This window comes from Odontesthes bonariensis, chromosome 7, assembly GCF_027942865.1.
Source record: "Odontesthes bonariensis isolate fOdoBon6 chromosome 7, fOdoBon6.hap1, whole genome shotgun sequence".
NCBI classification, from domain to species: Eukaryota; Metazoa; Chordata; class Actinopteri; order Atheriniformes; family Atherinopsidae; genus Odontesthes; species Odontesthes bonariensis.
Genome location: NC_134512.1, coordinates 26,915,004 through 26,935,082, shown reverse-complemented (window position 1 = coordinate 26,935,082; position 20,079 = coordinate 26,915,004). Strand labels below are relative to the sequence as shown.

Below are 20,079 nucleotides of genomic sequence, written 5' to 3'. Positions count from 1 at the left end.
AACTCATTAAGTGACTAAAGTTCCAATTGTAGCATGAAATTGTTGATTTATTTGCAATGCGAATTTTGTTCCATAGCTTTCAGGTAGGAGAGAGCTTGTTTGTTAATCTGCTTTTCCTGTTACCTTGTCTGTAGATCAGCTCTATGAATAAGAGTGTGTTAGATAATCCAGACAGAGAAAAAAAACTAAAAACCTTCTTTCAGCACCATCATTTGCATTTACGCACTGCTGTTGTACATCTCGCCAGCAAATGTCATACAAGCTACATCATAACGACAAAAAAAACATCAAGACAACAAGCGCATCGTCTGTCTGTCTACTTCAATATAGAAAATACTCTGTCTGCAGGCAGACAAAAAAAAAAGACAGACGCTTTCTTTAATTAAGTGGCGAGATGGCCTTCTGAGCTCTAGATTGAGATTGGATGGGCTTTGATATGAGCTGCACTCGTAATATAATGAGGTTTCTTTTTGTTTGTTTTTTAGCATTAACACATTAATCCACACTCGGGCTCGGCAGTATACGAACTTTTTACTCAAAACTGTCTTTTTTTCGACGAGATATCAAATCAGACGATTAGAACATGTTTTAGTAAAGTCATGCCGGTCTCCACAATCATCACCAGTCACCTCCGCTTTCCTTCTGTTTGTCAGCAGCAAGGTGAGCTGCATACTTGTTTACGTCTCTTCATTGTTGCCAACTTAGTTACTTTGTCTGCCTTTTTTTTTTCCCCTTTAAAAAGTAATGAGCATTTTGAATGTAGCATCAGGTTGGACAAACATTGACTAAATCCCGATGAAAAGTGTCGCTGGAACAGCCCCGTGAGTGCAAGCACTCACTTTTCCTCCTTTACCCCTCTCTGTCCTACAGAGGAGATGAAGCCTGGCTGGGATCTGTGCGTGTGAAATTACGTCCTGAGATATATAAATGCAGATGTTGTCAAAGGCGATCTAGTAAGACGTTGCATCTGAGTTAGCATTTAGTCCTGACAGGTGTTAATTCAGTCATTGTGCTGAAACCGAAAAGTTGTAAATGTGAACAGCATTATAAAGAATTCCTTTGGATTAAAACACAGTATATGAGAGCACGGATAAAAGGAGAGAAACAAACTGACACTGGTTGACAGTAAGAATCCAAATTCTTAGCATTGTAAGGTACGTAATCATTATTATATTCACAAGTATTCATGAAAAATGCTCGCACGTACCATGACTCTCCATTCTGTCGGAGGTATAGTTAATTGGTGATGTTGCTCAGCCTTAATCCACTCTTTATATTTTAGCTTCTCACAATAAAGGCTGTTTTATCTTTTTTTTTTTTGGCAGCAAAACTAAAAAGGATGCATTTCAAATAAGTTGTTCCGCTACTTTTTCTTAGGGGCACATGTTGACAAGGGATTTGTGGCACCTTTTCCAACGCTAAACCCATCTGGCATCCCTGTCCAGGGTCACCTTGTCATTGATCTCTGTGTATCATATGTAATACCTAGATTGTCTTTCTAAAAAGAAGATGCTACTCCTCTTTAGCTCTACTCGGATTATCATAGTGGTGGTTCTCTTGTTTTCACCATCTTCATGACCTCCTCTGTTACTACGGAGAGACAAATATAGGGAATGGGAAGATGCAAGAACAGCTTAGAAAAGTAATTTTGCCTTTAATTGCTTGACTCTCCCATGAGTGCGGTAGCTTAAGCACTCCAAAACTGTTGTTGTTTTCCTGCACGTAATCTTTGATTATATGAAGGTCAGCATTTTTTCTCTAAGCTTCTTATGAGAGAATTTGGAGCAGGTGGATTGCTCAGATAGATGAGACTGCGCCCCCCGTGCTGGAGTTTCAAGTGAGAGTGAAGTACCCGCATCTTCCATCCACTTTGCTTGCTTCACTTCACCTCAACCGACTTCAACCATCATGCTTATCTCATAAACGATTGTCTTTTTCCCCCCTCTCTTTTGTTTCTGCTTAGACCTCATTTCCCAGCCTATATCAATACCGTCATTATGTGGGGTTTTATCAGGCTAATTAAGGCTTCATCTTTCTGGGCAATCTCTCAGAGGACATGGATTAAGCTCCCCTATCTCCATGCTGGAGCCACAGTGGGGTCAGCCAGGCCTGATTGACTCCCTGTGGATTGTTAAGGCGAAAAAGCAAAAAAAGAGAGACATTTTCAGTTTTTTCTGGCAGAGAGAAGAAATATATATATATAAACTTAGATGGTAGATGCAGAAATCAAAGAATTAATTGATGAGCGGTGGTGCAGGTTTTTGGGGAAAAAATTAAGAATTCTCAGTCAAACATATCAACGCTGCATCATCAGAGTGCCCTGCTGTGTTTTTGCTTTGATTGACTTCTCTGCACCTTCGGCAAAAGCATATAAACTTGCTACTGCATGTCACAAATCCCACTGTAACTTGGAGAAGGTAAACTATTTTCACTGCTCATTTCGAGCCTATTTTATCTGGAGCGAGCCATTTGAATTGATGGCCGATTTACAGTTTGTCTATGCAAACCAAATGATGCCAGCTGATTGTTCGCATGAGTCAATGCGAACAATCAGCTGGTTAGTTCTGGTTGGAACAGCAATCTAGAGTCTGATTGCTGGTGCAGCTCCTTATGAAATTCGAACGCATTGTTGTTCTGGGTCCAGCTCTGGAAAACAACAGATGGAAGTCTGGTTCAACTCACATTATTAGATGTACATTGTGAGAGGGAAAGATTAGTAACACCAAGTAAGGTACTGTTTTGGACTTTTTTTCGCTCTGTTACAAGGATTGAACATTTTTGTTTCGTTATGGTCTATAAATGCAGTCTACCCTAAAGCCTTTGCTAAATGATGCTCCGACGGTATTTTGATTTGGTGGAGATGAATCCTAAATGAGCACATACTGTATATAAGGGTTTGTGTCTATGTGTTTGAATTCTCAAACAATAAAAAAAGAAAACTGTGTGCGAGGAATTTAATGTATGAAAGAAGTGTAATGTATTGTTTCAAGATGACTTTTTTTTTTCTCGGATCCTGCAGTTTGTCATCTTGCTGAAGGTGCGGTTACTATGGGCTTTGATGAAATATCGTCCTGTCTGTCTCTCGAGGTTCGGCTTTGCGGAAAGATGTAGGCGATTTAAAAAAAAACAGAAAAATATTACGGCTATGCCAAGGTTGCTCTAGGAAGTTGTTCTATTACTTATTTGAGTCATGTTTACACATAATAGCAAGATGTGCATGTAGAGGTGGGAGGAAAGCCTTGGGAGACTGACGCCGTGACTGCTGGTTTCAACTGTTCAATGCTACATTCTCGCTTAAGCAGGAATAACTGTTGCAATCGCAGTTTCATCGTGAGACACATTTGCATTAGGCGTTTCGGCTACTAAACTAAAGTAAATTGATAGCAAAACTCCATCTTCGGCCGAATATAAGGCAAATAGAGAGAGTTATGTGGATTCTTTAAAGATTTTTCAAAGAAAACTGTATAGATAATAAAATACTAAAAGCAAAGCAGCACAGGATCATGAGGATGACAACAATAGTGATACACTGATCAGGATGAATAATAACACCAGCCTAATACTGTGTTGGTTCCCTTTAGTGCATCCAAACTAGCTCTAACTGGGCTCATTCCTTCGGGGATGTCCTGTGGCTTCAGCGGGACATTGGCAGTGGACAGTCCTGTGGGTAGAGGGCTGGTGTGTCCATTGATATGTGGGGATTTTTGAGGCCAGGTGAAAACAGTGGGCTCTCTGTTGTGGTCCTTGAGCCTTTCCTGGACAGTTTTTCCTTGATGGAGCAGCTGCTATCAAGGGGTGCCATTGCCATGGAGTTGTTTTTTTTTTTTTTTTAAATGACTTGTCAGTGTTTCTGATGTTGTGGTTGATCGTTGCATTTTAAAGTGAAAGAGTATGATGTTGACATTTTCTGATATTTCTTTACTCAAATTTTGTTGCATTGTTTCATTTATTTTTGAGCGAGAAATGCACAGGATTCGCTTCTCATTTTTTAGTGGATAAAAAAAGGATAAATGAAAATATCCAACTTATGAGGACTGTGTATTTAGTTCAAATATCACCACAACCAAGAGTGAAAACACAAGTAGTGGTATTGATTTAGAGGTCACTGTCCTCAAAATAATATTGTAGTTAAAAAAAAAAGGTGACGGTGGATCAAAACCTGAAAGTTTAAAATCGAACGACTCTCTATCCTTTTACATATACACATAAACATAATTAATGGTTATTGTTAGATGTGTACAAACCTGCTTATCTTGCAGTTCGAAAAAAGCAACAATAACTTGTAGTAATTATAAAACTCCTCGAGAATAGTTTGATTTACAGATAAGTTCATGGTCGACCAGCAAACTGCCAAAACATCTGCTTTTATAGAGGTTGTCCCGGTTGCTGATGATCAGTTAATGAGGTGTGTTTGATTCGCAGCACCTGGCTGTTACCTACCGTCTTAATTCTTCTGGAAGCATTAAAAATGTACTTATATAGCATAGTGCAAAGTCATATGGAAACTGTACCGTATCACATCGCAACATCTTTACCATTTTGTCTTTACAGTGCAAACTCCATTTCACCCTGACAAGTGTTTCTGGGTAATTATTGTCAGGAAATAAATCCTGACTTGCAGTAATGAATGTCACAAACAACCCCAGCATTGCTGCAGCTCCCTTTGCCAGTGTTTTGTCTCTAATTCATTTGCCACTACAGCATGCAACAGCAGTATCATCCAGTGCCTGATCCCAGTGCACCGGTGTGGCATTTTCTGCATCAGGGTTGACTCTTTATCAACTAATTACAGCTCATTTCCCTCTAAAAAGGCCTCAGTGTGAGCTGCAGTCCCAGCTAAGCAAAGGGGACATTTTCTTCGCCACACTTGGAGGAAAGCCTTTAGATGCCAGTCAGAATTAAAGTCTATATGGCTCGGAGCCTCTCCACACTGTGTCCATCACACGTCCAAGCAGCAGATGAGATAAAGTCTTAATTATTCAGTATGAAATGAAGGCATATTTCCATGTTAACTTTAATTAAGGGACTACTTCAGCTCACTGTGTAGGTGCTGCTATTACACATGTATCCTATAGATATATGTGGAGGTGTTAATATAGTGGTTATTCCATACGACATCTTTTGGCACTGCCAAATTCACTCTTAATCTAAGGGTACATTTATCTGGAGGAGGTGAAGTGAAGGTTCTTATGCTGAATTTTATGATTTAGATGTCTTCACCTTTTAAGTACGGAGCCCTCTCTCCCTATTCGCACACACATGGCATTACATAACGACTCTATACATTTGCATAAGTACTGTCATTCATGAATTAAATCTGACACCGTGTCTTGGGGGATATCTTGTGCAAAAGAAAAGGTAAGGGCTCGATTTAGCAGCATAATGTTAATTCATCGCTCATGAATGAATAATTCTTTGTAACAATGTGCATTATTCAAATAGATTTGGATACTCTAAAAGTATGGGATCGAGTAGAATGGATTTTTATCGGTTTCAAATTGTATGTGTCCTCCAGTTCACCCTTGTGGTCAACTGAGTTGGGTCATGGGAGGTACATGGTTTGCAAATAAATGTTACACACTTCTTATGTTTTCATTTCTTGTGCAATGCTAACCAAGAAACCTGCAATCCGTTTCAAATTGACTGATCTAAATTAGGGTTTATTCCAGTTAGAGTTAGAGAGGTCATTCACAAATCAGAAGGTTGGTGGTTCGATCCCATTTTCTCCAATTTTATTGGGTTTGTGTGTGTGTGTGTATGACAGAGAACTCTATGTATAGAGTAAAAAACCTTGTGTGATTGGATGATTGTGTACAACAGTGTTTTGAGCCTGTAATGAAAAAAATTTGGAGTGGTCATCAAAAGTCTGGGGAAGCATTTTGTCAATGTAACCCAATAACATTGTTCTTGGACAGCGCTGTATTTTCACGTTGATATTTGAGTTTAAAAGAATAAGATCGTGAGGCTTCTACACATAATCTGTTGAAGCTTCTCTCAGTTCGGTAGTAACAACCCTGAATGCTCTAATTACCACTTACGCCACCGTTGCCTTTACTTTCCACATCATTTGACCTCCATCTTACAGCCCTCAAAGAGTTTTGAGGGTATTTTAAAGGAAGTGTTTGCTCAGGATCTATTTTGCATTTGAAGATTGTATAGCAGCGCTCGGCTGACGAATTAATTCGAAATAATCTTTAGCAAGCTCAAGTCTCTTGCAGTCGATTTTAGTTTTGGAAGTGAACTTTGTTTGCAACTAATTTATGTTCCCTATGTGGCCACACACTGTTACCCCAATACACACCTGCAAAGGTTGTACAACAGTGATGATGATTGATTATGCCGCTTTGTTAGTATCATGATATAATCATATCATATCCTCACATCTAAGAACAGGCTAATCTTTGACATATTTGCTCGTTAAATTTAGTTCACCGTTTAACCATTTACTGTTACAAACTTGGTCTCTGTCATGTGAAACTGAATCAATAATTTAAGTATTGAAAAATTGTCAGTGTGCTGTAGCAGCTGATATGAGTGTTAAGACCTCGTTTCCCTTTTTTTCAATGAAACAAAGGTTCACTTTTTTTTTTTTCATTCACCACTGCGACAAGAGAAGCTGACTGCAAAGAAAAATCATTCTCTCTGGCCCATTGCTTAAAGCAGACTTTCCAAAAGCCCCTCCTGGGGTCTTATTAGTGCTGGTGTGTCAGCCTTCCGAACTCAACCAAGCCCACACTCGAAAACACTCATCCAACATCAGTATCCAATATGAAATCTAAAGCCCTGTGACCTTCAATGGTTATTGTTTCTCCTACTTTTATTGCCATGGCTGTCTTGCTGTGTTTTTTTTTCAGTTTTGCCTCTGGAACTCTGAAGGTTGGCACCTCCTGCGGTGCTGGGAGGACAATTCACGTCTAACCTCCCCGACATAACTGCCTCAAACCTCAGAGGCTCTGACAGCAAGTTGTCCCTAACCCTGAAGATCAGGTCTCATAGTGGGGGTCCGCAGCATTAGAGGACAAAGCAATATACAGACAAGCAGAAATTTCACTTTTATCTGTGCGTTTGTGTGTGTTTATGTGTATGAGTGAGGGACCAATGAAGCATTTTCTCTCTGTGTTTGTGAAAGAAAAGAGCATCTCTCTGCAGGGGAGCTCAGCGTCTCACCACCTAACTGCTACGCATACATTATTACTTTCTTCTGCTGCTGAATCTTCCAAATGTGTCGCAGCTGTTAAAATAAATACATCTTATGCTTACCAACTCAGTAGCTGCAAGATGACAGTATTTTCCTCTATTCTTTTGTCTACTTGACTCCTTCCGATTTATATTAAAAGCGAGTTCAAAGTTCCCATTTCTTGTTTGTCCTCAGAAATTGCTGCAGTCACATTTCCCATAAGTGAACATGTTACAAGGATGATCCTCTAAAATTTCATCCTGTGCTTTTATCAGGTCATTGCTGTGATTTAAAGCAGCTGAGGGCATATTAGCATGCTGATATTGTTAAACTTTAAACAAGGCTGTGCCAAAGTGTGCTCTCGCAGAGCTGCTGCTGTCATGCCGCCGCCTTAAATCAATTTAACTATCAAGAGAAACACAAAACGGACGAAAAATGCAAATGTCTGTGGGGTTGTTTTACAGTCTGTAATTTCATTTTAGTCATTCATTTCCACGCACTATATTTTATAGTTGCACTAATAGTTCAATCATTTCTAGCTTGATTGACACGCTTCACAAAAATATGAAATAAAAATTGTTAACCTTAACATAAAAGACACTTCAGACCAATTTTGTATTATATTGCTTCACCTTATTATTATCTCTAATTAGAGGAAAATGCATAGTTTGCTTTTATAACTATGAGATGAATATGTGTTACAACTGTATGTGGTTTCATTAAACTGAGTGATTATACTTTTTTTTTTTCGGTCATCCAAGCTGCATTGCATTTATGCAATGTTTTATAAGCTGAATGGTCATAGGAAGATGGACAGTGAATGTATGAACATGAACAGCATTCGTATCCAAGATAGAGACCTTACCGCCCACACTTAGTGAACTATTAGAATGGGTTTAAAAGCAAGATAACCATGGGACATTTACTGAGTAACAAATACAAACCATAATTCTGTCAGCATCATCATTTTTCTTTTATGTAGGTAATTAAACAAATGGTGAAAAACTCATGGCTAAAATATTTTTCAAACACAGAGAATTTAAATGAATCTGAACTTCAGTGGAAGTCTCACCTGTCTTTGGTCAGAATTTTTCCTTGTTAGCATAACACCTTTTTTTTTTTTCTAATTCCGGATCTACTTCTCAGGAGTCCAGCATTCTACTGAGTTCTTTGAAAGCACCTCTCCTTAAGAGAAATAAAATAATGGTGGTTCTTTGTACCTTATTGACTCCATAATGATGCAACATCCAATAGGGCACAGACTTCCATACATAACAATCAAACATAAAAGCACCAAATTAGGAGCCCGCATGAATTTAATTGATTTAAATGTAATGAAACGCTCATTTCACAACCACAGTAATTACGAAACTGTTCTGCACACACACTATTACCCACTTGAAAATGATGGAGCTTCGATATGATTAGCTGTTTGCTCTATTTAAGAAACCTATAGATATTTTATTTGAATACATCTAATATTATTTTAAGATTGAGATTTTAAATACTGAAGCTAGGTGACAAAAAATGGACAGAATTTAACTACCTTTGAATCAGGTTGAAGATGATCTCTGTTTAAAGTTGAAGTTATCGTTTTCATAATGGATTTTTTTGCTCAATAAATAGTCATTTAGCACAAACTAATTAATCCTGACCAGACCTTTTTTTTTAAAGGATCTCAGGGTCATATACAGTTATAATTAGGGACACCAATGTTTGTGAAGGTTAAAATGTTTAGCTTCTTCAAAGACTTTTTTAGGTCTGCCACAAACTTCCTTACCAGTATCAGATATTTTTGTGGCCTCCACCGTTTCCATATCTATTCAGTCATTTAGCAGACATTTTAATCCAAAGAGGTACAAGTGAGGAAAAACAGTCAAGCTCCTGTGTAATAAGAAATCTTGAGCAGAAAGAGCTAGCGGTCTATTTAAAGAACAGAGACAAGCTGAGGAAGTGAGTGCAAGTTAGGGGTGTTATTGCTTAAGAGGTGTTAAAAGAGGAGGTATTATGAGAAGAGATTAGCCTTCAAGAGACTGTAGGAAGTACAGATGGATACCTCTGCTCTGTTATTGGCAGCTCGTTCCACTATCATGGAACCACAAATTAGAAAAGTCTGGACTTGGACTGCCTTGTGCCAAAGGATGAAAGCAGCAGACGTCATTTCTGAGAGGAACGCTATGTTCTGGAGGGAGCATAAGTCTTTATGTGAGATAGCTGGTTGCAGGCCCTGAAGTTACTCTGTAGGCCAACCAAACTGCAGAAACTGGATGCAGACCCTAGTCTCTGTAGTGAAAGCTTTGTTTGCCCACCCTCTACTACTCTGATGATGGTCTTATAAAGAGAAGAAGAGTAAATATTACAAATCTGATCATTCTAATTGTACTTTTGCTTTTATTCAAAGCTTTTTGCTCTAAATATCTGTTCTCACTTACAAATGTGGTTAAAACAGACATCAGTGGCCAGAGCACCTTAGCGGAAACAAAACAAAAAAAAATTACACCTTTGGGAGGTGAAGTTCAGGAGGGACATGTAGACAGGTTTCCCAGCACAGTTTAGACAGCATAGCAGCTGGTCACTGTTATGATTCTGCACCTTGTTGCACCAACCAGCTTCTTCACCTGGATTAGGGCTACGCTGTCCATCTGTTGGCCATCGGCTTACATCTAAGCCCTGCCATTCCACAGCCCCACATTCAGCCAGAAATCCCTGCAGGCGGCTTAGCTCCTCAATGACAGAAGGGTATTCTTTCTTTTGAAACTCAGCTTGGCAACACTACAGCAGTGCGAAAATGATCTTACTTAGGGAGCTAAAGGTGGTTAAGATGGATTTAGCCAAAGTATGGTTGTCAATATAAATTTTATGTGTTACAACAGGAAGCTGCTATTCAGTGTAGATAATTGAACCAATGAGCATCTCGATGAGCAGATAAAATTATGCCTAATTCATGATTTCAGTAGCTGGTAACTGTTTCTTCTTTTAACATATAGACATTATTTTTAATGAAAAATAGTTGCTGGAAAAGGCTTACATTTGATACAAAGAAAATGCATAATGCCAAGTATGATTCTAATTCTTTATGCCCCCTTAAAGAAAAGATTGAGGACGAGGGTGCACATTCCCCTCGAAAAGACCATCAATGCCTTGTACATGGCCGAACAAATAAAAGTCCACTGCGAGGTTTTACCATTAAAGATTAGCCCGGCAGCTGACTAAGCAGTTGGCCAAGGAATGGGCATTAAAGGCTTTTAACACTTTGTGCTGCAGATAACGTCAGCATCATCTCATGGATTTTCCTAGAAGCTTACAGGTATTTAACAATGGTATTTTACAAGGCTCAGGGCTGATGTCTTGTGACAGGTAAACTGAAGCTTTGTGCAACAGATGATTCTTCTCCCTGCTTACGTTTGCTTGTACTCATTGTGATGAATTCAATAGTGACAGACAGCTGAAACAGCTAATCAACAACATGCAACAAGTGGGCATATACCCTGTTAAAAAAATAACTAAAATTGTTAAGAAAAGTGGATAAACAGGCTGATTTTTTTTTTTTTTTTTTTTTTTTTAAGATGATGTTGTAATGTTGCACTGCGAGAAATCAGTGGAACCGCTGTGATTCAAAATCCCAATCATGCTTCCCTCTTCTGTGGGACATTCACAGTTTACAATTCAGCAATAAAGGGTAAAGAAATTGCCTTTTTTTGCCACTAATTGGAAACTAACTTCAGCATCGTCCTTTGACAGAGCCATAACTTACTAGTCCATTTGTTTATTGTAGGGTCTACCCCTTTGTTGCTCCAGTGTAATAGGAGCATGGAGCACCATCCTCCGTCGAAATGAAGCAATGTCTTCGATATCCCAGTGGATGCTGGCATAAAAGTGTTAATCTTACCATTCACTGATACAGTCTTCGACCAATGGGTCCTCATTTTTTGAGCACTTATTTCTCCAATATATTCTTTCTTTTGAGAACCAAACCCCCCCCTGCTTCACCTCAATTAATATAATTCTCTGGGAGCTCAATGGAGTGCTGATTGGAATGAAGAACTGCATTCAGATTGCATGTCTGTGAGGTAATGATAACAGCAGATCATTAACAAAACAGTGCTGCTAATGTCTACCCATGGATGCCATTCTTCGTCTTAATGTGTCCATGTCTGTCCATGTTTCCCGATACATTTGCTGCTCCGGCCATGTGCCATCAATTTCCAAGCTTGTCTGTCCTGAATAACAGAAAATAAAAATCAGTAAAAAATAAAACCGGGACACATATTTGAACAAATGATTGTAAAACATTTCATAAAAAATGAGGCGCATTATGAATGAGTAATTGAGTCCAGTGTGACTTAATGATTTCTAAAAGGGTGCAAGGACTTGTTCAGATGCCATCTGCAGTTCATAACCTGCTGAAGCTGCATTCATGGACCTTTACCAACAAGGGATTATGACCGGATCATTTTTCTGATTGCATTTTAGTGTCAGTGGTAATTGAGTTGGACATAAGAGCATCTCATATCCACTATATAATAGCCACATGATAGAGTTCTACAGATTGAGTTGAGCCCATAATAAGGCCTATTCTTCTTTGTAGGTGTCTTCGCATGCCATACTACACTCACACATACAGCACTCTATCTCCCTGCACTCGGCAATGACTCGATCAATGGAGTTAAGGAATAAGAATGATCACATATGGCTGAGGGCAGAATGAAGCACACCAGGCTCTGTTAGGTCTCTGATCTCAGACAAAACCTCTCCGCCTATTTTGACATCACTTGATTACAGATGGTATCATCAAATCCCCAATCTGAACTTTGACCTCTGATAGAACAGAATGAAATTGAACAAAGTAAATCTAATCCATAAACCCTCTCACCCTTATGTCCAGTTGACTATTGGTTCTCTGAGTTATTTGCAATGGCCATTATGGCAGTAGCATGTCACCACATAATTAACTGTCAACCATGATAACAGATTTTTTTTTTCTCTATACTCTCAGTCCGTTATATGTAATATGGTCTAGTAATTCTGCAGAAGCATAAAAAATATATGGAGCATCCTTCTGTGAATCAGGTAGAAACGCATCATAACCAGTTAGAATTTGATTTGAAGCCAAAATTCAAAATAACAGGTGACACTTCATACCACTGGTAAAATTCAGTGACAACAGCCAACACACATTGACGGGAGTCTCCTACAGACATGTTTTTAGATGAGTGCAAATTAGATGTGAAGTTTTGTATTCATTTTTTCTTCCCCGGAACATTTCATCTCTTTACTCAAGCATAGGCCTTTCAGTTGTGCTTGAATACAGGGAATAATGTCTTTTAAGTGATTAGTAAATGTTTAATTAAGACTTGGGTAATACCACACCGCTTATATAAGTAACATTTCACCCACTTTACACAACTGTGTACCTTATTTGATAATGTTTGGCTTCTATTTTATTCAGTAATGTTTTCACATAAAAAAAAAAAACAGAATTCTGCTATAATTAAATGAATCAAGCTAATTAATAGCAAAGCTAGTTAATTGCATTTCTGGGCATTAAAATTAGGTATTGCTTGTTGTTTTGCACTTTAGCCTTATATTCATCTCTATGAATCCAATTCCCTGGTGGCCTGTGGTCTGTATTTTATCCTAAAAGATTGCGTGAGTTGTGTGTCAACCACCTCACATACATCACATTGCCACCATCCATCTTTGATCCCGTTTTCTTGCTACTGCTGTGCCACCTCCTACTGTTAACTGGTGCAGCAACTTCAGACTTGGAAAAGGGGGAAAAGAATGTGGGGTGAAAAAAGACTTCATGGTACGACAACAAATCACAGATGTGCTCAGCATATTTGTCTGACACAGCATGACGTGGATTATCGAAAAATGCCTTTAATTCCACTTGAAGTTGTGTCTCGTCAGTTCATATCATAATAATAGCACTGACTTTGAGTTTCTGCAAGGTGAGCTATGGAAGTGATGTTCAGCATTCTGCCGCAGACTCAATGGGAGTGTAGAGCAAGATGTATGTAGATTACCAGAATGATTTAGCTTTTGAATTTGTTGCTAAGATCAGTTCTGTATTGTGGGAGAGAAATGTCATGACATGGCCTAATTACACCGTGTGCCTTGTAGGTCTTGTCGAAGGCTGTGCATTTAACAGCAGCTGCTGTCATTTTGCATACCTTTGAAACTCTTGCAGACAAATGAATGATGCAAAATTCAAAACTGTCAGCACTCTCAATTATGCAAGCACACACCTATTCCTCGTAACCTCTGTTCATCTTACGTCTGCTCATGAATATTACAGCAGGTGTCATACTACCTGCCATGTTTTCTGCATTGGTGTCACTTGAGAATGGCATTCATTTAGCACTTATGATCATTGGGCGAACCGGCTGCCTGAACAATAATACACAGTACAAAGGGACATGTTTAAAGTGCAAGTTCAAATCATATAAACGCATAATTTTTTTTAGCCGGTGTGCTTAAACGGTTGACAGTCAGCACTGAATATACTAAAAAAAAAAAGCAATGGCAGTCTGTGCTGTTAAGTTTAAATCATTATTGTTCAACTATCTAACAAGACATTTGTCATGTCTCTGCTTCTCTTCAGGTAACCGATAAGATGGCGGCCAGGGAAGCGACTGGGCACAGCTACCTGGTGGCTTGCTGGCAGCCCATTCTGATCCTGATGTTGGGCACCGTGCTGTCTGGTTCCACCACAGGCTGTCCCTCCCGCTGCGAGTGCAATGTTCAAGAGCGCTCTGTGATGTGCCACCGTAAGAAGCTTATGACAGTTCCCGAGGGCATTCCTGCAGATACAAGACTGCTGGACCTTGGCAAGAACCGCATCAGAACCATTAACCCAGATGAGTTTGCTAACTTTCCTAATCTCGAACACCTAGACTTGAGTGAGAACACGATCTCAACGATTGAACCTGGAGCATTCAACAGCCTTTATGGCTTGCGGACACTGGGATTGCGAAGCAACAAGCTTAAGCTTATCCAACTGGGTGTTTTCACAGGCCTGAGCAATCTCACAGAGCTGGACATAAGTGAGAACAAGATTGTCATCCTGTTGGACTACATGTTTCAGGATTTGTACAACCTTCGGTCTTTAGAGGTGGGTGATAATGACCTGGTTTTCATCTCCCACAGGGCTTTTCATGGCCTTAGTAGTCTTGAGCACTTGAGTCTGGAAAAGTGCAATTTGTCCTCTGTGCCCACCGAGGCTTTCACCCACCTCCACAGTTTGATCACCCTCAGGCTTCGCCACTTGAATATCAATGTGATACGGGATTACTCTTTTAAACGGCTCTATCGGCTCAAAGTGCTGGAGATAGCCAATTGGCCATACTTGGATACGATGACCCCAAATTGTTTGTATGGATTAAATCTCACCTCTTTGACCATTGCCAATGCCAACCTGACCACAATTCCTTATGTAGCCCTGCGGCACTTGGTTTATTTGCGCTTTCTTAATCTTTCTTACAACCCTATTCATACTATTGAGGGGAATAAGCTCCATGATCTTTTGCGTCTGCAGGAATTTCACCTGGTTGGGGGCAGACTGGCAATGATTGAGCCCTACTCTTTCCGCGGTCTAAACTACCTGAAAATTTTAAATGTGTCTGGGAACACGCTGAGCACTTTAGAGGAGTCAGCTTTCCACTCAGTTGGCAACCTGGAAACCCTTGCATTGTATGATAATCCCCTGGCCTGTGACTGCCGACTCTTGTGGGTTTTCCGACGGCGCTGGAGGCTGAACTTCAACAAGCAGCAGCCCACCTGCGCCTCACCTGAATTTGTCCAAGGCAAAGAGTTCAAAGACTTCCCTGATATTCTGCAGACAAACTACTTCACGTGCCGCAAGTCCAGGATAAAGGATCGCAAACCCCAGCAAAAATTTGTTGATGAGGGAGCCATTGTTCATTTTGCTTGCCAAGCAGATGGAGATCCTGCTCCAGTAATAATGTGGCTTTCTCCGCAGAAAAAGTTTATTACAACCAAGACGATTGGAAGGATCTCTGTGTTGGCAGATGGTACCCTTGAGGTGCGTTATGCCCAGATTCAAGATAATGGTACTTACGTGTGTATAGCTAGCAACGCAGGCGGAAATGACACCTCTCTTGCTCACCTGCACATTCATAGCTACTCGCCTGACTGGCCACATCAACCCAACAAGACTTTTGCCTTCATATCCAACCAGCCCACAGAGACTGGTGCTAACGGTACAAGGGCCAATGTCCCTTTTCCGTTTGATATAAAGACATTGATTATTGCGACCACAATGGGTTTCATTTCTTTTCTTGGTGTCGTCCTGTTTTGCCTGGTGCTGCTGTTCCTTTGGAGCAGAGGTAAAGGCAACACCAAGCACAACATTGAGATTGAGTATGTGCCACGGAAATCGGACGCTGGCATGAGCAGCAGCACAGTGGATGCTCCTCGCAAGTTTAACATGAAAATGATTTAATGAAGCTGTGGTGTAACTAAAAAATAACACAAGCAGGAAACGAAGACTTTTTCTTTCCTCTCTTGCAAACCTGTGGATCATGGTCTGTTAACATAGAGTAATGTTTTTCTTTCCTGACTGATGGACTTGACAGGAGAGCAGTTCCTGACTTTTTAAAGTGGGAGGGATTGTAACCAGACCCAGTGTTTACAGGGCATCAGTGGTTTCTACAAGGCCTAAGGGGGCATTGAAAGTCAGATTTGTCATGAGAAAATTCATATTCTTTTGGATATTTAGTGTGAAAAATATATCAGAAAAGGAAAAAAAACACTTCAAACAGGCAGAATACAAGGGGCAGATCATATTTGGATCATTGATGTTTTTACTGTAATTTTTTTTTTATTTCCTTTTTTCTTTGTTTTGTTTTCTTAAGGTTAGATGTCCTGTTATGAATGTGATTAGTATGAGTTGATGAGCACATTTATAAAAGCTGATGCATTTCAAATAATTCTCCATTACAGTACAAATGTCTTACTTTGTTGATGCAGTGCGTTTCATATGGTCTTTTTTTTTTTAAACTTTTCTTACAGTCACATGTTGTTCTGCGTATTTGTGTTACAACACCTAAACATACTTTCTTTCAAGGGTGCTTCACACAAATGAAGGGAAATAAAAAAAACATAGATTCTATGCCGCAATAGGACATTCTAGGAAATTCAAAAAGCATAATGTAAAACATCATTTGAATGTGATGGCAGATAATTCGTAACCAAGAAAGTCCAATGCTGTAAAACGGATAACATTGTTAAATACCCAAATGATGACGACAAAAAGTTTTGCTTTGAAAATTCATTAAATGGGTGACATCAGTGCATCTTGTATTACCAATACCAAGTCTTAGTGCTACACTGTACAAAACAGCCGAAAAGTGTGTTAGATGAATTGCATTTTAGAAGACAATGTTTAGAAATGAAAAGTAGTATTAAATCATGCTGTTAAGAAAGAAAAGTGACATGTTGTTGATTTGATGCTTTGCGCTAACAATAGATACAACAACCAGACTACCGTTAAAAAAACAAAAAACGAAGAAACAGTTAGGTGTTCACACCTTGTGATAATGTGCTGGTTGACCTGTAGACTTCAGGTCAAATGTTTGGCTGTTGGGTCAGGCTGTTTCAGGTTTTGCTAAATTAAAAATATTGGAGGATTGGAGGAGGCCGGTTGAAAAATTAAAAGCAGCATTATGGTTAATTAATTCATAACTGATAGAAAGAGCGTGTTCAGTAGTCCACTTCCTCCTCATTACAAGTCAGGTGGGTACAGATTTGAGTAAATACTGACCCTAGAATCATTTGTACCTTGATGTTATAAGCACTTATTCCCAACCTTTTAAATTACATTCCAACTACAATTATGTAATAGCATTTTTTGTGCTCAACACAAGTGCGAGGCATTAAAAGTTCCAGTGCTCACATTTTTGGACACAATGTGCTCTTCAAGCTGATGAACATTTCTGTCATTATTTGTTCCTTTTCTTATGATCATTATTTTTGTTTCGTTACTGAATTAATGCTTTTTTCATGACAGTGCCCCCCTCTCCCATTAAAGCCATGAAAGTGTTACCTTTCTGGATCATTTACAGGTTTGCTTCTCCCCAGAAATGTGCATTGTTTGTCAGGTGGGGGGAAAGAACTGCTGCATATTACGCTCCCAGTCGGCTCTGCATATAAAATCTGAGGTTACAGCCTTAACTTTTCAAGTACACACTGTGGACAGCTGGGCTTGGCAAATGTGTGTGAGGATAAAGTTATTTATGATGGACGACATTACGGATAACACAGTAATGGCTGGGAAGTGTGGACAGAATATGCAGATGGTTGGAGTGACACAGATGGTTTCACCCATGGAGCAATCGAAAGCAGCGTTGGTGTAATCCGTTTTGCATAAAGGACAAAAAGAAGAAAAAAAAAACAAAGAAAAGAAAACTTTAAAAAAAAAAACTGGATATGGCTCACGGTTCTCCCTCTTGCTGATTATGAATGCTTGTTCAAAGTGTGGCTACTGTATCTAGCCTTTTTTGGTCCCGAGTGATCCAGGAATTCTGTTTTCCGATTTCCGTTATTCATTCTTTTTCATTTTGACCCTGGACTATATTTGCTCATGTATAGTCCAAGACAACTTTTTACAAAAAAAAGATACGAAAAAAAGAAATCTATGGAAAATACATTCAAATTGTTCTGTGCAATAAAGGTAATATGCAGATTTTTTTTTTTGATTTTTTTTTTTTTTTTTAATTAACAAAATTTTGTTGATGTTGAATTGTTGAGAATATGGTATGTTGTATTAAACAATCTATGGATTTTTTAAAACATGTGCCGCTTCTACCTTAATTTCAAGTATTCTAGCAAACGACATGTTGGTCCCATTGCCTTATATGGCAGCTGTGAGTGTGGGTGGGCTCTGGGTCAAGGACACAGGGAATACCTTTACAGCTTCATAAGATAATTTACTTAGAGGCCACTGGAAGCTTATCACAATATCCTCTTTTTTTCAAACATATGATATCCTGTGAGTATTTCCAAACCAAGCAAAATTTAAAGACTGATCGAGCAGTCCAAGGTTCAAATTCTTCATATCGGTGTCCAAATAAGAAAGTTAATGTTGGATTTCTGTGATTGAAGACCTCATTAAATCATGATGCAAACGGCAAGGTAATTTAACAAGAGTTTTAGCACTAATTACTTGTTTACAGGAAAAATGATTTAATTTGTTCACTTGCCTTGCCTCCTAACATTAATTAACCACCATTAGTAATGGATCACAGGCTTTATGATATGTATAGGGAACATTATCCATTTGCTTTTCTCACATTTACACACATATTCCTGGTTGTAAGTAAGAATGACATGACAGCAGTTTTAAATTGAAAGCAATGTTTATTCTGAGACGTCTCTTAGCTCAACATGAGCAACCGTGGTTATTCTTTAGAGGTTATGGAAAATGACCATGGATACTTTTTGGACAGTCCAGCTTCATAAAGCATAGTGCTGCTCTGCACTGCACGGAGTCGGGATCTCTGTCCCATTCCTTTTTATACCACATCCTTGCTGACTTGGTGAGAAATCCATGGGGATTTTTTGGCTTTTTTTTTTCTTCCTTCTTCTGAAGCTGCACCAAAAGCATGCTCATTTATCTTCTGACTTGAAAACCGACAGGCTGAATAGAAGAGGGGGGAATATATTTTTTAGCTCTAGGAGCCCAGAGGAGTAATGGAGACATTCATGGTTTTCTTTCCTCAGATATTACATCTGTGGTTAAAGTTCTAGGTCATGAGCAGGCTGATGAATTCCTACACCGAGCAAGAAGTTGCCTCTCCTGAGCTCAGCATGAAAGTGCAGACATATCTCTGGGTGTTCCTTGAGCTCATTGAAATCTTTATGCTTTGCAACATCTGGGAGATAGAACATGAAAACAAACAAAAAGTTGGACTGTGTTGCTGGCGGTGCTTCTGTCACACATCACACATCAGAAGCTTAAGAGGCCTGCAGTACTGTATTAAGTGTGTCATTTAACATTTATTTTTACAAGTGGAAGATAAACTCATAGCAGGTCTTTTGATAGTCAAATCTGTATCAAAGGAACATATTTAAAATATATTGTGAATTCATCTTCATATTCATTGTTATTAAAACCTTACACTGATTCCAGGATTTCTTATTAATCTGTTCTATCACAAACTAATATTATTGCGTGACTAATCTAACACGCATAAATACATGGAATATCAAGAATACTTTACATTTGAACTTAGATCGACTAAAGCAAACTTAAATGGATTGCACTTTAATCACTCTATATAGGGAAGAGCCTCGATGCTGCATATCTCTAAGCACGTCACAACTGTGCGTTATGATGATTCAAAGAACTGTGATACGACTATAAAACAGTTATTGTATTTATACGTAGTTTTTAATTTACTCCTGTACTTTCACAGCAAAGTATAAGTAAAAATCCATAATTGGTTTATTTTCAGTTTCTTTTTCACTGCTCTTATCTGGGGCATAAGAAACTATCTCCAATCATCTTTGATGAAGCACAGAATTTCTGTGGCATAAAACTTGTGTGGCAATGTAAGGCAATTTGTAGAGCACAATTCGTACACAAGGCAATTCAAAGTGCTTTACAGCTACATCAAATCACAAGAAGGCAAATAAAATCCTTCCCTAAAAAAAAAAAATCATTAATTATTCAATTAGAAGCGAAGAGTGCAGATAAAATACTTTCAGGTGTCATATGCACAGCTAAATAAAACTGTTTTCAGCCTGGATTTAAACATTGTCAGAGTTGAGGCCTGTCTCCCATCTTCTGGGAGACTGTTCCAGATGTTAGGAGCATAAAACTGAAACGCAGCCTCACCTTGTTTAGTCCTGACTCTGGGCACCAGCAGGAACCTCCC

The 20,079-nt window shown here is 39.0% G+C and overlaps 1 protein-coding gene across 2 annotated transcripts in view; it reads left to right on the top strand.

Moving 5' to 3' along the window:
• The window catches only part of lingo1a (leucine rich repeat and Ig domain containing 1a), a 147,301-nt gene extending 129,350 nt beyond the window's left edge, over window positions 1–17,951 (top strand). For both annotated transcript variants that reach the window (XM_075470366.1, XM_075470365.1), the window contains one exon: window positions 13,785–17,951. In XM_075470366.1, the coding sequence (XP_075326481.1) occupies window positions 13,797–15,644 (1,848 nt within the window). In that variant the 5' untranslated portion in view covers window positions 13,785–13,796 and the 3' untranslated portion in view covers window positions 15,645–17,951. The remainder of the gene's footprint in view (window positions 1–13,784) is intronic.
• Window positions 17,952–20,079: the final 2,128 nt, after the last annotated feature.